The sequence below is a fragment of the Staurois parvus genome, unplaced genomic scaffold, assembly GCF_062004578.1.
Source record: "Staurois parvus isolate SC_StPar_1 unplaced genomic scaffold, SC_StPar_1.0 ptg000789l, whole genome shotgun sequence".
NCBI lineage: Eukaryota > Metazoa > Chordata > Amphibia > Anura > Ranidae > Staurois > Staurois parvus.
Window position 1 is genome coordinate 161,468 of NW_028318585.1, and position 21,910 is coordinate 183,377.

At 39.6% G+C, this 21,910-nt stretch overlaps 1 protein-coding gene across 1 annotated transcript in view; it reads right to left on the reverse strand.

Moving 5' to 3' along the window:
- LOC149444315 (calcium-binding protein 39-like) overlaps positions 1-21,910 on the reverse strand; it is a 139,117-nt gene that overhangs the window by 15,753 nt on the left and 101,454 nt on the right. The window contains exon 7 of the mRNA XM_089654674.1: positions 8,635-8,700. Within this exon, the coding sequence (XP_089510800.1) occupies positions 8,635-8,700 (66 nt within the window). The remainder of the gene's footprint in view (positions 1-8,634; positions 8,701-21,910) is intronic.

Below are 21,910 nucleotides of genomic sequence, written 5' to 3' on the forward strand. Positions count from 1 at the left end.
CATTTTTAACACCTGCCTTAAACTTTTTCAGAGTAGTGTATAATTAATATATATATATAAACATGCACTCACCGGCCACTTTATTAGGTACACCTGTTCAATTGCTTGGTAACAAAATTGCTAATAAGCCAAACACATAGCAGCAACTCAACGCATTTAGGCATCTAGACGTGGTGAAGATGACATGCTGAACATCAAATTGAGCAACAGATTGGGGAAGAAAGGGGATTTAAGCGACTTTGAACATGGCATGTTTCAAAACCTGTACATACAGTGCCTTGAAAAAGTATTCATACCCATTGACATTTTCCACATTTTGTCTTATTATAACCAAAAACGTAAATGTATTTTATTGGGATTTTATGTGATAGACCAACACAAAATGGCACATAATTGTGAAGTGAAAAATGAAAAATGGTTTTGAAAATTTTTTACAAATAAATATGTGAAAAGTGTGGCGTGCATTTGTATTCAGCCCCCCTGAGTCAATACTTTGTAGAACCACCTTTCGTTGCAATTACACCCGCAAGTCTTTTTGGATATGTCTCTGCCAGCTTTGCACATCTACAGAGTGAAATTTTTACCCATTCCTCTTTTCAAAATAGCTCAAGTTCTGTCAGATTGGATGGAGAGTGTCTGCCACAGATTCTCAATTGGATTTAGGTCTGGACTTTGATTGGGTCATTCTAACACATGACTATGCTTTGATCTAAACTATTCCACTGTCCTGCTGGATGGTGAACCTCTGCCCCAATCTCAAGTCTTTGGCAGACTCTTGACAGTTTTTCTTCTAAGATTGCCCTGTATTTGGCTCCATCCATCTTCCCATCAACTCTGACCAGCTTCCCTGTCCCTGCTGAAGAAAAGCATCCGCACAACATGATACTGCCACCACCATGTTTCACAGTGAGGATGTGTGTTCAGAATGATGTGAGTGTTAGTTTTCCGCCACACATAGCGTCTTGCTTTTAGGCCAAAAAGTTCAATGTTGGTCTCATCTGACCAGAGCAACTTCTTCCACATGTTTGCTGTTTCCCCCACATGGCTTCTCGCAAACTGCAAATGGGACTTCTTATGACTTTCTTTCAACAATGGCTTTCTTCTTGCCAGTCTTCCATAAAGGCACGACTAATAGTTGTCCTGTGGACAGATTCTCCCACCTGAGCTGTGGATCTCTGCAGCTCCTCCAGAGTTACCATGGACCTCTTCGATGCTTCTCTGATTAATGCTCTCCTTGCCTGGCCTGTCAGCTTAGGTGGACGGTCATGTCCTGGTAGGTTTGCAGTTATGCCATACTCTTTCCATTTTGGAGGATGGGTTGAATAGTGCTTTGTGAGATGCTCAAAGCTTGGCATATTTTATTGCAACCTACCCTGCTTTAAATTTCTCCACAAGTTTATCCCTGACCTTTCTGGTGTGTTCCTTGGCCTTCATGATGCTGTTTGTTCACTAGTGTTCTCTAACAAACCTCTGAGGGCTTCACAAAACAGCCGTAGTTATAATGAGATTAAATTACACACAGGTGGATTCTATTTACTAATTAGGTGACTTCTGAAGGCAATTGGTTCCACTAGATTTTATTTAAGGGTATCAGAGTAAAGGGGGCTGAATACAAATGCACACCACACTTTTCAGATATTTATTTGTAAAAAATGTTGAAAACCATTTATCATTTTCCTTCCACTTCACAATTATGTGCCACTTTGTGTTGGTCTATCACATAAAATCCAAATAAATACATTTACGTTTTTGGTTGTGCCATGACAAAAGTTGGAAAATCTCAAGGGGTATGAATACTTTTTTAAGGCACTGTATGGTGTATCCAACTAATATGTCAGGATATTATAGTTCCTATGTTTAAAATTTCCCCAGCTCAACCTCACCATTATTTTCTCACTCCACTTTAGGCTGGGTTCAGTAGTCAGACTTTCTCAGGAAATTGTTCATTCACTCCTATGAATATTAAACATAAGAAAAAAGTTAGCAGCTGACTAGAGCAGACCTGTCAAAAAGACGATATATTGTGAATTCTATGCGGAGTAAATTATCACCATAAGTAATGGATACAAATAATTTTATTTAGCTCAAACAGATCTTGAAAAGGTTTGGCATTTGAAGCATGGTGTACAAGCTGTCAATCATAAAAATAAAATCATTGAACAAAAATAAATAAAATTATTTGTATCCATTACTTATGGTGATAATTTACTCCGCATAGGATTCACAATATACCGTCTTTTTGGCAGGTCTGCTCTAGTCAGCTAACTTTTTTCTTATAAGTAGAGATGAGCGAATTATTCAAAAATTCAATTCGGCTGATTCGCCGAATTTGCGGGAGAAATTCGATTCGATGCGAATTTATTTGCCGCAAATTTAACTTATTTAAAGGGTTTCTAGGCTTCAGAGAGCCTTTATATTAGTGCAGAACACTGTACCTTTAATTTAAATGCCCTTGGAGTCTGCTGGGGAAGAGAAATAATACTGTCAGTCAGTATGACATGCAGATGAGTGCCGTCGATCTTAGAATCACCGCACACTTCACTCATTTGGGCAGTCACGGGGCACGACGAAGAAGAAGAAGAAGAATGAAAAGAAGAATGAAAAGAAGAAGAAGAAGAATGAAAAGAAGAATGAAAAGAAGAAGAAGAAGAATGAAAAGAAAAAGAAGAAGAAGAAGAAGAAGAATGAAAAGAAGAAGAAGAAGAAGAATGAAAAGAAAAAGAAGAAGAAGAAGAAGAAGAATGAAAAGAAGAAGAAGAAGAAGAATGAAAAGAAGAAGAAGAAGAAGAAGAAGAAGAATGAAAAGAAGAATGAAAAGAAGAATGAAAAGAAGAAGAAGAAGAATGAAAAGAAGAATGAAAAGAAGAATGAAAAGAAGAAGAAGAAGAAGAATGAAAAGAAGAAGAAGAATGAAAAGAAGAAGAAGAATGAAAAGAAGAAGAAGAAGAAGAATGAAAAGAAGAAGAAGAAGAAGAAGAATGAAAAGAAGAAGAAGAAGAAGAAGAATGAAAAGAAGAAGAAGAAGAATGAAAAGAAGAATGAAAAGAAGAATGAAAAGAAGAAGAAGAAGAATGAAAAGAAGAATGAAAAGAATGAGAAGAAAAGAAGAAGAAGAAGAAGAAGAATGAAAAGAAGAATGAGAAGAATGAAAAGAAGAATGAGAAGAAGAATGAAAAGAAGAATGAAAAGATGAAAAGAAGAAGAAGAAGAATGAAAAGAAGAAGAAGAATGAAAAGAAGAATGAAAAGAAGAAGAAGAAGAATGAAAAGAAGAATGAAAAGAATGAGAAGAAGAATGAAAAGAAGAATGAAAAGAAGAATGAGAAGAATGAAAAGAAGAATGAGAAGAAGAATGAAAAGAAGAATGAAAAGAAGAAGAAGAAGAAGAATGAAAAGAAGAAGAAGAAGAATGAAAAGAAGAAGAAGAATGAAAAGAAGAAGAAGAAGAAGAAGAATGAAAAGAAGAATGAAGAAGAAGAAGAATGAAAAGAAGAATGAAAAGAAGAAGAATGAAAAGAAGAATGAAAAGAAGAAGAAGAAGAATGAAAAGAAGAAGAAGAAGAATGAAAAGAAGAAGAAGAAGAATGAAAAGAAGAAGAAGAAGAATGAAAAGAAGAAGAAGAATGAAAAGAAGAAGAAGAAGAATGAAAAGAAGAAGAAGAAGAAGAATGAAAAGAAGAAGAAGAAGAAGAATGAAAAGAAGAAGAAGAAGAAGAATGAAAAGAAGAAGAAGAATGAAAAGAAGAAGAAGAAGAAGAATGAAAAGAAGAAGAAGAAGAAGAATGAAAAGAAGAAGAAGAAGAATGAAAAGAAGAAGAATGAAAAGAAGAAGAAGAAGAATGAAAAGAAGAATGAGAAGAAGAATGAAAAGAAGAATGAAAAGAAGAATGAAAAGAAGAATGAAAAGAAGAATGAAAAGAAGAAGAAGAAGAATGAAAAGAAGAAGAAGAAGAATGAAAAGAAGAAGAAGAAGAATGAAAAGAAGAAGAAGAAGAATGAAAAGAAGAAGAAGAAGAATGAAAAGAAGAAGAATGAAAAGAAGAATGAAAAGAAGAAGAAGAAGAATGAAAAGAAGAAGAAGAAGAATGAAAAGAAGAATGAAAAGAAGAAGAAGAAGAATGAAAAGAAGAAGAAGAAGAATGAAAAGAAGAAGAAGAAGAATGAAAAGAAGAAGAAGAATGAAAAGAAGAAGAAGAATGAAAAGAAGAAGAAGAAGAATGAAAAGAAGAATGAAAAGAAGAAGAAGAAGAATGAAAAGAAGAATGAGAAGAAGAAGAATGAAAAGAAGAAGAAGAATGAAAAGAAGAAGAATGAAAAGAAGAAGAAGAATGAAAAGAAGAAGAATGAAAAGAATGAAAAGAAGAATGAGAAGAATGAAAAGAAGAATGAGAAGAATGAAAAGAATGAAAAGAAGAATGAAAAGAAGAAGAAGAAGAATGAAAAGAAGAAGAAGAATGAAAAGAAGAAGAAGAATGAAAAGAAGAAGAAGAAGAAGAATGAAAAGAAGAAGAAGAAGAATGAAAAGAAGAATGAAAAGAAGAAGAAGAATGAAAAGAAGAAGAAGAAGAATGAAAAGAAGAATGAAAAGAAGAAGAAGAAGAATGAAAAGAAGAAGAAGAAGAAGAATGAAAAGAAGAAGAAGAAGAATGAAAAGAAGAAGAAGAAGAAGAAGAAGGAAAAGAAGAATGAAAAGAAGAAGAAGAAGAATGAAAAGAAGAAGAAGAAGAATGAAAAGAAGAAGAATGAAAAGAAGAATGAAAAGAAGAATGAAAAAAAGAATGAAAAGAAGAAGAAGAATGAAAAGAAGAATGAAAAGAAGAAGAAGAATGAAAAGAAGAAGAAGAATGAAAAGAAGAATGAAAAGAAGAAGAAGAAGAATGAAAAGAAGAAGAAGAAGAAGAATGAAAAGAAGAATGAAAAGAAGAAGAATGAAAAGAAGAATGAAAAGAAGAAGAATGAAAAGAAGAATGAAAAGAAGAAGAATAATGAAAAGAAGAATGAAAAGAAGAAGAAGAAGAATGAAAAGAAGAAGAAGAAGAATGAAAAGAAGAAGAAGAATGAAAAGAAGAAGAAGAAGAATGAAAAGAAGAATGAAAAGAAGAAGAAGAAGAATGAAAAGAAGAAGAAGAAGAATGAAAAGAAGAAGAAGAAGAATGAAAAGAAGAAGAAGAAGAATGAAAAGAAGAATGAAAAGAAGAAGAATGAAAAGAAGAATGAAAAGAAGAAGAAGAATGAAAAGAAGAAGAAGAATGAAAAGAAGAATGAAAAGAAGAAGAAGAATGAAAAGAAGAAAAAGAAGAATGAAAAGAAGAAGAAGAATGAAAAGAAGAAGAAGAATGAAAAGAAGAATGAAAAGAAGAAGAAGAATGAAAAGAAGAAGAAGAAGAATGAAAAGAAGAATGAAAAGAAGAAGAAGAAGAAGAAGAATGAAAAGAAGAAGAAGAATGAAAAGAAGAAGAAGAAGAATGAAAAGAAGAAGAAGAATGAAAAGAAGAAGAATGAAAAGAAGAAGAAGAAGAATGAAAAGAAGAAGAAGAAGAATGAAAAGATGAAAAGAAGAAGAAGAAGAATGAAAAGAAGAAGAAGAAGAATGAAACGAAGAAGAAGAAGAATGAAAAGAAGAATGAAAAGAAGAAGAATGAAAAGAAGAAGAAGAATGAAAAGAAGAATGAAAAGAAGAAGAAGAAGAATGAAAAGAAGAAGAAGAAGAATGAAAAGAAGAAGAAGAAGAAGAAGAATGAAAAGAAGAAGAAGAAGAAGAAGAATGAAAAGAAGAAGAAGAAGAAGAAGAATGAAAAGAAGAAGAAGAAGAAGAATGAAAAGAAGAAGAAGAAGAAGAATGAAAAGAAGAAGAAGAAGAATGAAAAGAAGAATGAAAAGAAGAATGAAAAGAAGAAGAAGAATGAAAAGAAGAATGAAAAGAAGAAGAAGAAGAATGAAAAGAAGAAGAAGAAGAATGAAAAGAATGAAAAGAAGAAGAAGAATGAAAAGAAGAAGAAGAAGAAGAATGAAAAGAAGAATGAAAAGAAGAAGAAGAATGAAAAGATGAAAAGAAGAAGAAGAAGAATGAAAAGAAGAAGAAGAATGAAAAGAAGAAGAAGAATGAAAAGAAGAATGAAAAAAAGAAGAAGAAGAATGAAAAGAAGAAGAATGAAAAGAAGAAGAAGAAGAAGAATGAAAAGAAGAAGAAGAAGAATGAAAAGAAGAATGAAAAGAAGAATGAAAAGAAGAATGAAAAGAAGAAGAAGAATGAAAAGAAGAATGAAAAGAAGAAGAAGAAGAATGAAAAGAAGAAGAAGAAGAATGAAAAGAATGAAAAGAAGAAGAAGAATGAAAAGAAGAAGAAGAAGAATGAAAAGAAGAATGAAAAGAAGAAGAAGAATGAAAAGAAGAATGAAAAGAAGAAGAAGAAGAATGAAAAGAAGAAGAAGAATGAAAAGAAGAAGAAGAATGAAAAGAAGAAGAAGAATGAAAAGAAGAATGAAAAAAAGAAGAAGAAGAATGAAAAGAAGAAGAATGAAAAGAAGAAGAAGAAGAAGAATGAAAAGATGAAAAGAAGAATGAAAAGAAGAAGAAGAATGAAAAGAAGAAGAAGAATGAAAAGAAGAATGAAAAGAAGAAGAAGAATGAAAAGAAGAAGAATGAAAAGAAGAAGAAGAAGAATGAAAAGAAGAAGAAGAATGAAAAGAAGAATGAAAAGAAGAAGAAGAATGAAAAGAAGAAGAAGAAGAATGAAAAGAAGAATGAAAAGAAGAAGAAGAAGAAGAATGAAAAGAAGAAGAAGAAGAAGAATGAAAAGAAGAAGAATGAAAAGAAGAAGTATTCCAGTACAGAAAAAGTGTATCTGCAGAGAGCTCCGCTATTTCTGACAGTTCTCTGACAGTTCCTTCACATTTACAGCGGTTGAAACATTGTATCTATTTATTTTCGAATAAAAACATCTGCATCCTAAATGGAAACAAATAGATACAATGTTTCAACCGCTGTAAATGAACTGTCAGAACTGTCAGAAATAGCGGAGCTCTCTGCAGTGACACTTTTGCCGGCTGATCGGGAAAAATTTGATTCGTGCACCCGAAGTTTGCTAAAATTCGGATTCGATGCGAATCGAATTTTTCCTGAAATTCGAAACGAATTCCACTTCGCCAGGTTCGATTCGCTCGTCTCTACTTATAAGCTATATTTGGTTTAGAATCTACACCCAATAAATGGTGAGTTGGGAAATGCTTTTTGATGGGTGGTTACACCCCTAACTAATGGCACTTCTTTTCTTTTTGAATACTAAACATACCCTGTAACTTTCTGAGACAAGAAAGAGGGGTGCTTTTTAGCACAAACTATGTAGGCAAAGGACAAACTCCTACCGTGATATCACTTACACACTCCGTAAAGAATGAATATATAATAAAATATAATTGGTTAAACCCAAAAGCACTTCTTTCACCCCTTCCTTTCCTTTATATTGGCATATTTGCATAACACATGCAATAATTTGGAGGTTCAATGAACAGTTTAATGCTATGTAACAGTTTTGGTAGTTGAATAATACAAAGGTATATACATCAGACCAACAAATAAGGCAGCTGAGAAGGAAAGAGGGACATTTTTTGAGATTGGGAGTTAAAAATTAACCAAGGAAGGAGGATGACTACGCCATATGGCCAAACAATACTGACACGGGAAGGTGGAGTCATAAACTTAGACATGGACATCTCCCTACTTAAATGTCAATCTATGTACAACCTTGCACGTTTACATTGGACATATATTTCCATCCAAAACAAGCAGTTCCTCCCCATCCACTATAAGCTGCTATGGATGGAGCAGATTTAATTAAATGTTAAGTTCACCTTTTAAAAAGAAATAATAAATGCATATATTTTTGCAGATAAAAAAATGTGCATTTTTATTTTTTTTTGCTAGGAGCCTAGAAAGCATTTGACCTGCGATTAACTGATCGCGGGTGCCAGGCAAGACTCCTGTAGACCTGCCAGTGTATCTGTGTGCTCGTACCTTGTACGGGCAGGCAGATACACTTTGACTGCAAACATCAATGAACTACCACAGTGCTCAACAGAGCCGTAGTAGTTAATTGAGGACTACAAGCTGACAGTCGCAAAGGCTGTCAGGACTTGTAGTTTCCCATTCACAGAATACCGTGAATGAGAGATGTGGCCAGGTGGGCGGAGAAGATTCCCCACTAGCTGTCACAACGGGGGATCGGGGGCTGTTCCTTTCATAACATGTTACACCCTAACTATAGGTGTAACATGTTATGACTGATGAACTTATCCTTTAGGCAGAAACAGGAAGTCTCTGCTTTGTTCTGATTTTCTAGTGAGAAGCAGATGCACATGCTCAGAGCCAGGATAGCTGAATGCAATAAAGAGATTTGTAACAACTAGTCCAGTGCTATTTGTACCCTCCAAATACAGTGACATGATTGCCAATGCAGCTATTTGCAAAGGGTAGTTATCTCTGTAGACTTTTAAACTATTTCACATGGGACCATGACTTCACAGGGGTGTGAAGTAGTTTACCAAGTGGTCAAGGTAGTGGTCATGGTAAGAGAATCATGTTAGATCAGGTAAGCCAGTAATTCACCATATCAAAACATTTGCACGTTTAGTGTTACCTTTAATGACTGTCTTTTTGTCACATAGTTCTCGGAGTGTAGAAGCTTTTCATAGTCATTAAATATCTAAAAAAAATATAGAAAAAAGTGTAAGTTTGCAGTACTATATAAGTACCATAAATAAATAAATAAATACATAGATTAATCATTTTCATAACTAGACCTGTGTATTTGTTAATGTTCTGTAGAACAACAGGGTAGAGATCGTGAATCAAGACCTGTGGGTTATTGCAAATGGGCCAAACACCAATCCCCTGTCAGGTAAACAAACTATACAATATATATAGTGAAAGGTACACCCTGTTGCAGAACCAATCATTTCAACAAAAATCTTCCTATAAAATTATAAGTGCATTTAAGGTATTTGATAGGTGCTATTTACCTGTAAAAGCCTCCCTTGTGTAGCCATCCCAAAACCCCTGAGACTGCTAATGGGAAACGCCATCTTGATTGTGATGTGAGTAGCCCCAGCAAACTCAGAGCTGTCACTTAATGGACACTCTACAGCAGCGGTCACTAAATGGCGGACTGCGGTCCACGAACGTACCCAGCAGCACTGTTGCCTGCACCGCCAACCCGCCATGAGAGATCCGAAGCAGGGCAGTTGTCACGGCAACATGACATCATGTGTGCGCCCCGCCCCTTCCAGCTCACTATCTGCCTTCAAGGTAGGGTGTTGTGCTTACAGGGGCACACTGATGGGCACATTGAATGTTAAGGGGCACTCTGATGGGCACAGCACTGAATGTGCCCATCAGAATGCCCCTTAACATAACATGTGTCCATCAGAGTGCCCCTTAATATAAATGTGCACATCAGAGTGTCCCTTAACATAAAATGTGCCCTTCAGCATGCCCCTTATATTATGCTAAGGGGCACTCTGACGGGCACATTTTATGTTAAGGGGCACATTTTATGTTAAGGGGCACTCTGACGGGCACATTTTATGTTAAGGGCCACTCTGAAGGGCACATTTTATGTTAAGGGGCACTCTGAAGGGCACATTTTATGTTAAGGGGCACATATTATGGAAAGGGGCACTCTGATGGGCACATGTGATGGAAAGAAGCACTCTGATGGGGAATATGATGTAAAGGGGTACTCTAATAGGGAAATATGATAGAAAAAGGTACTTTGAGTGTAAGGGGACACTCTGACGGGAATACCTGATGTAAGGTGGCAATGTGATGGGGATACCTGATGTAAAGGGGCACTCTGATGGGGACAACTGATGTAAAGGGGCACTCTGAAGGGCACACCTGATGCGATGGGAATACATGTTGTAAAGTTGCACTCTGATGGCGACACCTAATGTTAGGGGGCACACTGGTGGGCACACCCTATTCGGACCTCGGCCAGAAGAAAATTTTAGTGACCGGACCTCCTTAAACTTTAATTCAATAGCCCTGCTCTACAGTATTCCCCTTCCTCCTCCCCACAGCGACAGAAATAGTTATGTATGAAGCCGAGGGGAGGAATAGAGGAGCTGGGTTAGTGCAGAGAGTAATTAGATACTCCCAAGAGAGGAGAGGAGTCTAATGTGCAATGAGGGAGGGGGCTGTGGTAAGGAACTGACTCCTGGAGAAGTCCCTTTTTTTTTAGCAGGTTGAAGAGCATACTGCATGTGAATAAAAAAATAATTTATGGAAAGGAAAAACCTTGAAGTAAGCATTTTAAATACTTAATTTCTCTATTCTTATTCCTGATTTTTTTTTTTAAATTTGTGACAGGATTTCTTTAAAACATTGGAAAATGTTCTATAACATATTAGAAACATAATATTTTAAAAAATCATGCTCTGTAACAATAACAAAAGTTTTGAGACTGGTAAGGGCCCAAAATCAAATCCAAAATGACAGGATCTGGGTCCCAAATACTGACACTCTAGCCTTCAGCACAGAAGAGTACCTATTCTCTAGAGCACTGTCTTAACTATTAACTTCACAAAATTATAATAATTCTATAACTAATTTAGACCCCTTTCACACAATGTGGAATCAGATTTGCTCAACAGGGGATCGGTCCATTGATCCCCTGATGATCAGAACAGAGCAGGCAGATGACAGTTCCATGTCCGCTCAGTTTCTGCAGAGCGGACATGGACCGAGCCCACTCTGCTCTATGGGCAGCCGAGTGCCGGGTCCATAAATCTACCTTAAAAACGGATAGGCAGACCTGATTGGAACGACTGTGTGAAAGGGGCCTAATAAGTGTGCATTACCAATGAAAATTAACACATTGAAAAAAAACCTGCATCTTAAAAATTGCCTGGTTTTCAGTCTGCATTTATTTTTGGACGATTGATTTTGTCATTGCTGCCTGCGTACTCACTGGGAATAATCACCACAGTTTGTCCTAATGACCATTGTTACTGAAACAGAAATTGAGCGGAAATCCAAAATGTTAGAGTTGTCCCCAAAACAAAACACAGAGGGAAATCTTCCAATGGGAATGCCTGTTCTGTGGATAACTGTCTACATGGGAATTCCCCTCACTTTGGGAGATTTTCTCTCAGGTCCTGTTGCATCTCTGGGAGAGGAAGTGATGGACAAACTCCCCAACAGTACAGCAGCAGAGGTTGATGTCACTGTTCTAAGAAATGTATCCTCATTGTTGGCCCTCCACATTCCACAGAGGAGCTGCAGCTGCAGTGACATGAGTGCGCAGAAACATTCTGAAGAGGAATTTACAGTACATTGTTTTGTTGTTTTTATAAAATGTATGCAGATCCATAAGGAGAAAAGAGGAGGTAATGTTGCTTTGAGCCTTTCCGTCTACTTTAAGTCATATATTTGTCTAGTCTGACCCATTTTTGGAAGATTGTTACAATGTAATAAATCTCATCAATGTTGAAGAGCATGGGGTGGATTTACTTAAAGAAAAACTCCAGTCTAATTTTTAAACATTAAAAGTTGGCAGCTACAAAAATGGTAGCTACCGACTTTTGATAAACATATACTCACCTGTCCCAGGTCTTTGATCCCCGGTGGTGGCAACTTGACTGTGGGCCCCGACTGTGGCAGCTTGCAGCTTCACAGCCGGGAGCCCACTCCTCATGTGTGTGTCCCGAAAGACTGCAGGGAGTGAGGGGGTCCAGGCGATCCAAGCAGAGGTGGGAGTGGGTACCTGTCAAAACAAGGTACCTGACCCTCCCCCCTTTCCCCCAAAAAAGTGCCATTTGTGAACAAGGAGTGAGGGAGGAGGTTTTATAGTAGAACTTTCCCTTTTGGGTGAAGCTCCGTTTTAAGTAGAGGCTGTTCACCTAACAAAGAAAATGTTAGTGAAAAAGGTGAAGCTGGGCTCATTTTGAATACCCAATCATGTGCAAGGGAAATTTAAAAAAAAAATAAATTTCTAGCACGATTGGGTATTTAAAGAAAACACAGCTTCACCTTATTCAGTAATATTAAAGTGATTGCAAAACAGAATTTATTTTCTTTAAAATAACATGTTATGCTTACCAGATCTGTGCAATCATTTTGCACAAAGCAGCTCTGATCCCCCTCTTTTCGTATCCCTCGCCAGTGCTCCTGGCTCCTCCCTCCACCGAGAGCCCATCGTAGGAAGATGCTTGCCATGGGGGCACTCATGCATGCTTGCTCCCAAGCTTGGCCCCACTTCCTGCTCCCTCCACACTGGCTGTGACTGACAGCAGTGCTGAGCTATGAGGAGGGAGAGAGCCGCTGCACATGAGACTGGGCTCAGGTAAGTATAAGGGGGGGGGCTGGGGGAGAGCTGCACTGAAAAGGTTTTTTACCTTAATGCATAGAATACATTAGAGCAGATCTTTACCCATAACAACTTGATAAAAAATAACATACATTCCACATTAGTAATTATGCTACCAAAATAAATGTGTGCTGTAAATAGCTTCCAGCATTGTTCCCTTTTCTTCTTGCTATAGGCTGCAAGTAAAATGAAGCCCAGACCCCCTGAGCAGCAGTAAATCTGTAGGCTGTCAGCAGATCAGGGTGAGACCGTGTATTAATGGATTTTAAACAGTATAGATGTTTATTTTTACCTGCAAAAGGGGCCAGCCTGAAGTGATTTGGCGGGACTTCATTTTCTGACTAAAGCTCCACTTTACGGTAAAAAAGCTTTTATTCCTTTAGTAAATCAACTGCAAAGTAAATAATTCTCTACAGCCTTATAGAGTAAATCTGCATTTACTAGTTCAATTCCAGCAGCTTTTATGCAGCTCAGAGGCTAATCTTTGCAAAGAATGGAGGGTTTATATAAAAGGAGTCAGAACCACTTTTTTTCCACTGAGGACTGCCTGGAAATAGTGGGGCAGACTTAAAAAGTAAAAATGATTTGGGCAGTTTTTAGGCAAGCTTTAAAATACTTTTGCCTCACCTGTGACAGAACCAGCATACTTTAATAGCTTGTACTAAGAATGTACCCATAGTGAAACACTTACCAAGAAGTAGCATACCACAGAATAAACACTTCTGTATGCCACTCTTTGTCCAAAAGTACACATCTAAATATATATGTGCCCAGCTATATTCAGAGACAGAGCTGATCCTTTATTTAGTCAATAGTTTTATTGAAATCACTAAAGGACACCGCAGCAGAAAAATGTACGGCAAACATGGGATTACTGGCCTGTTATTGGTCCCCACATGGATTAAACACCTTCACTGCATGTCTGTTCATTGAAGAACTGTACCGACAGCTATGGCCTTCTATTAAAAATATGTGCTGCAGCACTTAAAGGAGAAGTATGGGATTTTAAAAAAATAAACCTACATACTCACCTACAGTCAGGTCCATAAATATTGGGACATTGACACAATTCTAACATTTTTGGCTCTATACACCACCACAATAGATTTGAAATGAAACGAACAAGATGTGCTTTAACTGCAGACTGTCAGCTTTAATTTGAGGGTATTTACATCCAAATCAGGTGAACGGTGTAGGAATTACAACAGTTTGCATATGTGCCTCCCACTTCTTAAGGGACCAAAAGTAATGGGACAATTGGCTTCTCAGCTGTTCCATGGCCAGGTGTGTTATTCCCTCATTATCCTAATTACAATGTACAATGAGCAGATAAAAGGTCCAGAGTTCATTTCAAGTGTGCTATTTGCATTTGGAATCTCTTGCTGTCAACTCCCAAGATGAGATCCAAAGAGTTGTCACTATCAGTGAAGCAAGCCATCATTAGGCTGAAAAAACAAAACAAACCCATCAGAGAGATAGCAAAAACATTTGGCGTGGCCAAAACAACTGTTTGGAACATATTTAAAAAGAAGGAACACACCGGTGAGCTCAGCAACACCAAAAGACCCGGAAGACCACGGAAAACAACTGTGGTGGATGACCGAAGAATTCTCTCCCTGGTGAAGAAAACACCCTTCACAACAGATGGCCAGATCAAGAACACTCTCCAGGAGGTAGGTGTATGTGTGTCAAAGTCAACAATCAAGAGAAGACTTCACCAGAGTGAATACAGAGGGTTCACCACAAGATGTAAACCATTGGTGAGCCTCAAAAACAGGAAGGCCAGACTAGAGTTTGCCAAACGACATCTAAAAAAGCCTTCACAGTTCTGGAACAACATCCTATGGACAGACGAGACCGAGATCAACTTGTACCAGAGTGATGGGAAGAGAAGAGTATGGAGAAGGAAAGGAACTGCTCATGATCCTAAGCATACCACCTCATCAGTGAAGCATGGTAGTGTCATGGCGTGGGCATGTATGGCTGCCAATTGAACTGGTTCTCTTGTATTTATTGATGATGTGACTACTGACAAAAGCAGCAGGATGAATTCTGAAGTGTTTCGGGCAATATTATCTGCTCATATTCAGCCAAATGCTTCAGAACTCATTGGACGCCGCTTCACAGTGCAGATGGACAATGACCCAAAGCATACTGCAAAAGCAACCAAACAGTTTTTGAAGGGAAAGAAGTGGAATATTATGCAATGGCCAAGTCAATCACCTGACCTGAATCCGATTGAGCATTCATTTCACTTGCTGAAGACAAAACTGAAGGGAAAATGTCCCAAGAACAAGCAGGAACTGAAGACAGTTGCAGTAGAGGCCTGGCAGAGCATCACCAGGGATGAAACCCAGCGTCTTGCGATGTCTATGCATTCCAGTCTTCAGGCTGTAATTGACTGCAAAGGATTTGCAACCAAGTATTAAAAAGTGAAAGTTTGATTTAGGATTATTATTCTGTCCCATTACTTTCGGTCCCTTAACAAGTGGGAAGCACATATGCAAACTGTTGTAATTCCTACACCGTTCACCTGATTTGGATGTAAATACCCTCAAATTAAAGCTGAAAGTCTGCAGTTAAAGCACATCTTGTTCGTTTCATTTCAAATCCATTGTGGTGGTGTATAGAGCCAAAAATGTTAGACTTGTGTCGATGTCCCAATATTTATGGACCTGACTGTATATGCTGCAGCATCTGTGTGATGCTGCAGTTATCCCAGGTTGGTTTTAAAGCTCCTCCATTCTGCTCTATAGAGTGGTGGGTGTAAGTGGACTTGTGTCTGTTTACACCCAGCTACCTCCATGCCAATCTGCCAAAAACAAACAGAAGGGGATCCATTCTGGGCAGATCGGATCAGAGGGTAGTTGGGTGTAAACATCCAGCTGCCCATAGAGCAGAGCGGGCTATGTCCGTGTCTGCTCTGCAGAAAAGACACGGACCTGTCATTCACCTGCTTCGCTCTGCTCAGCAAGGGATCAGCAGACAGATCGTCCAACGAACTTGCGGCTTGCAGGTGGAGTGTGTAAGGGGCCAATGAACTGAGCGATCACATGACCGCTGATCACTCAGTTCTCACTCGAGCAGCGGGCTGCGGAGGGGGCAGGAGTGGCTGGCTCTGGCTCTCAGCCGCACGCCGAAAAGCAGAACCAGCTGTCAATCAGGCAGTGGAGTGGATCTAGACAAAACTGTTGCGATGTTTCCCAAGCATGCAGCAGCAACAGCTTGTTATAGGCTTACTCTGGGTCCCAGGAGGACAACAAAAAAACTTTGACCATACTTCTCTTTTAATTATAAGTGCATCTGTACTAACTTAACTTAGTACCCCTGCAAAGTGTCACAAATACCTGTTGATCCACCTAATTCCTATTTTGGTTTGGCAACCATGCTATACTGGTATTGCTATGTTATAGGCAATTATGATGATATCAGTACATAAGTGAATAAAATATAGCCATAAATCAGGAACAGGAACCAGAAGAGAAGTCAGCCAGACCGAGGTGTGTTCCTGTGTACAACTCGGTCTGGCTGACTTCTCTTCTGGTTCCTGTTCCTGATTTTTGGCTCCTGACTATGCTGACTTCTGGTTTCCTGACTCTGGTTCTTCTGCCCCAGAGTGATCCCTGTACCAGCTCCTGAGAGGGGGAACTACATCTCTGTAAACGATTTCTCTGACCTGCTGGACCTCATCTTCACCACACGAGGGCGCTTCATCTTTACATTTTCCAGCTCCTGCCCATGATCAGACCGGAAAAGAGAGGGGAATCTTCAGGATATTTTATACACATGCGTATTACCAATACGCTTCTGGTTAGTGTGCATTTCTACCATCTGCACTGGGAATCAGCGAGCACTTTCTTTGGACTGTGACTTATTTTACTCTATTTATTTATTCATTTGCATTTAATATTTTCTTCACTTACAGTGGGGATCGAAAGTTTGGGCACCCCAGCTAAAAATTTGTATTAATGTGCATAAAGAAGCCAAGGAAAGATGGAAAAATCTCCAAAAGGCATCAAATTACAGATTAGACATTCTTATAATATGTCAACAAAAGTTAGATTTTATTTCCATCATTTACACTTTCAAAATAACAGAAAACAAAAAAATGGCGTCTGCAAAAGTTTGGGCACCCTGCAGAGTTAATATCTTGTACTGCCCCCTTTGGCAAGTATCACAGCTTGTAAACGCTTTTTGTAGCCAGCCAACAGTCTTTCAATTCTTGTTTGAGGTATCTTTGCCCATTCTTCCTTACAAAAGTCTTCCAGTTCTTTAAGATTTCTGGGCTGTCTGTCACACACTGCTCTTTTAAGGTCTATCCATAGATTTTCAATTATGTTGAGCTCAGGAGATTGTGAAGGCCATGGCAAAACCTTCAGTTTACGCCTCTTGATGTAATCCCCCGTGGATTTCGAGGTGTGTTTAGGATCAATATCCATTTGTAGAAGCCATCCTCTCTTTAACTTCAGCTTTTTCACAGATGGCATCAAGTTACCATCCAACATTTGCTGAAATTTTATTGAATCCATTTTTCCTTCTACTCGTGAGATGTTCCCTGTGCCACTGGCTGCAACACAACCCCAAAGCATGATTGATCCAACCCCATGCTTAACAGTTGGACAGAGGTTCTTTTCATTAAATTCTGTGCCCCTTCTTCTCCAAACGTACCTTTGCTCATTCCGGCCAAAAAGTTCCATTTTAACCTCATCGGTCCACAGAACTTGTTTCCAAAATGCATCGGGCTTGTCTATATGTTCATTTGCAAAGTTCAAACGATGATTTTTGTGGTGAGGACGTAGAAGAGGTTTTCTTCTGATGACTCTTCCATGAAGACCATATTTGTACAAGTATCTCTTTATAGTGGAATAGTGTACCACAACTCCAGTGTCTGCCAGATCTTACTGGAGGGATCGTGCAGTCAAATGTGGGTTTAGAATTGTTTTTCTCACAATCCTGCGAGCTGTTCTGTCTGATATTTTTCTTGGTCTTCCAGATCTTGCTTTAACTTCCCCTGTTCCTGATGACTGCCGTTTCTTAATTACATTCCGAACAGAGGATATTGACATCTGAAAACGCTTTGCTATCTTCTTATAGCCTTCTCCAGCTTGGGGAGCGTCAACTATTTTCAGTTTCAGTTTTCTAGACAACTGCTTAGAAGAACCCATGGTGCTGATTGTTGGGGCAAGGTCAGATGAGTCTGGGCATTTAAAACCTTTGAGATTGACATCACCTGGTCTTCCCAGACGATGATTGAGAACAATCCATGACACTGGAAGGTCTCAGCTTGGCAAAGGGGGCAGTGCATGCTATAAATTCTGCAGGGTGCCCAAACTTTTGCAGACGCCATTTTTTTGTTTTCTGTTATTTTGAAAGTGTAAATGATGGAAATAAAATCTAACTTCTGTTGACATATTATAAGAATGTCTAATCTGTAATTTGATGCCTTTTGGAGATTTTTCCATCTTTCCTTGGCTTCTTTATGCACATTAATACAAATTTTTAGCTAGGGTGCCCAAACTTTCGATCCCCACTGTATGTACTGATATCATCATAATTGCATATAACATAGCAATACCAGATAGCGCTGCATTTTCTATATACATATTCCTTGGGACTTTTTATGTGTTTTCCTTGAATGTTCAGCCGCTAACTATTGAGAGCGCTCACTGCATTTTTATATTTACTCCAACCATGCTATACTGCTTCTGAATTGCCACTCTCTTGCCAGCTGTGACTACTTGCAATATCAGTGGGATGAAAAAAAAGGTTGCAGGAGCATGGCTATCAGCATTGTCTGTACTAATTTACGAGCCTGTAGCTTGTCAATCAACATCAGGCTACACACAGCCCTGCACACTGCTTTCTCAATTGACAGCAGCCATCAGGATTTGCCTGTTTTCTTCAGCTGGCTCCCAGCTGTAAAATGAAAAGTGAGTTGGCAGCTGGATAGCCACCAGATCACTTTTGCAGTGCAGGTGGCGCAAACTTTATTAAAAGCCCTTTAGCTATAATACTTCTAAATACAAGATAATCAGAAATTGATATGTAGGTCTTACCTTAGCAAAAATTAGATTCCCCTTGAAATTAAATCACTTCATGACAGCTAACAGTAGATATATATCAAATACCTGTTGATCCACCTAATTCTTATTTTGGTTTGGCAACAATGCCCAACCTACCTCCCCACCTAGCCTCCCTCCCACCATAACCCCACCAACTCTCCCCTCCTCTGACCTCGCATCCGCCCTGCCCCCCACCACATCTAACATCCCGCACACTATTAAATCCCCAACACTCCGCTCCTTCAGCCTTGCCACCACTGAGGAGGTCACCAAGGTCTTCTCAGAAGCCCGCCTCACCGCTTGCCCCCTTGACCCTGTCCCCACACAACTCGTCCAGGCACCCTCCTCCATCCTACGCTCCCTCCCACATCTTCAATCTCTCCCTCTGGCGCATTCCCCTCCCCCCTAAAGTACACCCCCATACTCAAAAAACCCTCCCTGGACCCCACCGACCTGAACAACCTTAGACCCATCTCCCTGCTGCCATTTACTTCCAAGCTCCTTGAGCGCTTAGTCTACAATCGCCTAAGCGCCCACCTCACTGACAACAACCTCCTTGATCCACTACAGTCTGGCTTCCGTCCCCTACACTCCACTGAAACCGCCCTACTCAAAATCACTAATGACCTGCTAACCGCCAAAGCTAATGGCCACTACTCAGTCCTTTTACTCCTTGACCTCTCCACGGCCTTCGACACAGTTGACCACCCCCTCCTCCTTAATAAACTACACTCCCTTGGCATCAGAGACTCTGCTCTCTCCTGGCTCTCCTCCTACCTATCCCAGCGCTCCTTCAGCATTACCTATAATGCTACCACCTCCCCCTCTCTCCCCCTCTCTGTTGGGGTCCCCCAAGGCTCTGTCCTCAGACCCCTTCTCTTCCCCATCTACACCTCCTCCCTTGGCAAACTGATACACTCCCACGGCTTCAACTATCACCTCTACGGCGATGACACGCAAATTTACCTCTCCACCCCTCACCTCACCCCTTCAGTCTCCGCCCGTATCACCCACCTGCTGAACCCTTCCAAAACCGAGCTCCTAATCTTCCCCCCCACCCTCTACATCATGACCAACAACACCACCATCAGTCCCACCCCGCAAGCCAAAGTCCTAGGTGTCACTATAGACTCAAACCTGTCCTTCCAACCCCATGTCCTATCGTTGGCAAACTCATGCAGACTCCACCTCCGCAACTCGTTCACTCCCTCATTATTTCACGTTTGGACTACTGCAACTCCCTTCTCACCGGCCTACCTCATCACAGACTATCCCCGCTTCAGTCTATCCTGAACTCAGCGGCCAGACTCATCCAACCTTACCAACCGCTCCTCTTCTGCCACCCCGCTCTGTCATTCCCTCCACTGGCTCCCGATCGCCCAACGCATTAAATTCAAACTACTAACACTGACATACAAAGCCATTCACAATGCTGCCCCAAACTACCTCACCGACCTGATACCCAAATACCACCCAACCCGTAATCTTCGCTCCTCACAAGACCTCCTACTTTCTAGCTCCCTGGTCTCCACCTCCCACGCCCGACTGCAGGACTTCTCCAGGACTTCCCCCATCCTCTGGAACTCACTACCCCAATCCATCAGACTGTCACCTACCCTTCTCACCTTTAGGCGCAACCTGAAAACCCATCTCTTTAGGAAAGCCTACCCCACCCTCACCTAATAGCCGATCTCCTCCACTCCTACCACAGCCACTTCCTCCTGTACCACTTTCCCCTCCCTCCTAGATTGTAAGCTCAAAAGAGCAGGGCCCTCAAACCCCTCGTGTATTGTCTTGTTACTGTATTGTATCCTGTTCTGTCCCCCACTATAATGTACAGCGCTGAGCAAACCTTTCTGGCGCTATATAAATACTGTATAATAATAATAATATTGTGAAGTACAGCTGAGGCTTATAATAATGTCATTGGAAAGCTAGAATCCTACAATAATTGCCAGGAGTCAATCAATGTAGTTTCTGGTCAAGTGATCACTCTGACAGCCATTTAAAACTCAAACTACTTAAAACTCCTTGTAAACAAAATTTTGAGGGTACTTGCTTCATTTACTACAGCATGCAACAACAGCAAGCTGACACTTGGGGGTTGATCTACTGAAGGCAAATATAACGTATTTTTCCTTAGTTTAGTGAATGAGGTGACTTTCTCCAATCATGTGCAAGCAAAAATAGCATCCGCTCCGTGAGGACGTTGATGACGAAACGCGTAGGGCGGAGCCTTTGGATGTGACATCAGCACGCTCTTGGTCCGCTTGCACGGCGCATGTGCAGGCTTCAGTTGGGTTTGTTTACCTGTTTGAATACACACACTGTTTATACTGGTGTCAGTCTGGGCACCATGTTTGTAAGTGAATTTTTTTATTAAAGAAACTGCTTTTATTACATACTGCACCATGAGTCTGTCCTTTTCTCTTCCGAGTGGTGGTCTGAACATCTCCCATTGAGGATACTCTATAGTTTTGGAGTGGATTTTCAGCCCTGCAGAGCATTATTCCTTGGAGCTCATCCTGCAAAGTTCCTATTGTTGCTGTCATCATACTGATCACCGCTCCCAGAGCAAAAAGCGCTTTATGCTGGTTTATCATATATCAGCATATTGCTCTGGTGAGTTCTATTTAACCGATTTTGGTGGTGGATTCACTTGGTGATATATGTTTTTGGACACTATTGATCATTTGAACATTTATTACATTTTTTTGGACTTTCTTATTGCTGGATTTTATTTTTTTTATCACTTATTTGTTTGTTTGATACATATTTGTATACACTTAAGCACAACCTGTCTTTTGATACTTTGTACACCCTATACACTTTTAGAGGTTAGGTTTTGCAGCTTATTGATTTGCATATACTTTCCGTGGCGCTGGTTCTATTTATTATATTCAAAAATATGTTTTCTTTTTATTACTTTCTGTACACTTGATCGTGTATTTATTACAGTTCCTTGGGTCACAGAAAGCTGGACAATCGGCTTGTGGAGTGCTCAGCTAGGATTGTGTGTAACCCCCCCCCCCCCCCCGCCTCTGCTGCATGACTTATGATGATAGCCATAAAAGGAAACGCCCATTACAAAAATTTTAAATATATTACTCAACTGCCACAAAGATATACATTCTCTTAGTGTGCCCCAAATGGGTTGCAAACCTAGATATTACTCCGTAAACGTAGAAGTGACATCACTGTTCTGTGCATAGCCTGTACAGCGCGCAGAGCTGTAGAAGCGGCCCATCTGGTCCTCCTAGTACAGGCTGCCGGCACAAAATACAGGAGGCAGATATAAGACCAGTCACCCTGCACAATGAGAGAGAGCAGCATTGACCGGTCTTTATTAAAGGAAACTCCTGCACAAAGGCAAAGTGAAGAAGTTGTTGAAAACTGGATTACTGCACAGATTTGGCAGAAATACACAGAGGAAACCACAACTCAAATAAGAATACACATTGTCTTTGTGTTTAAACAAAATCTGT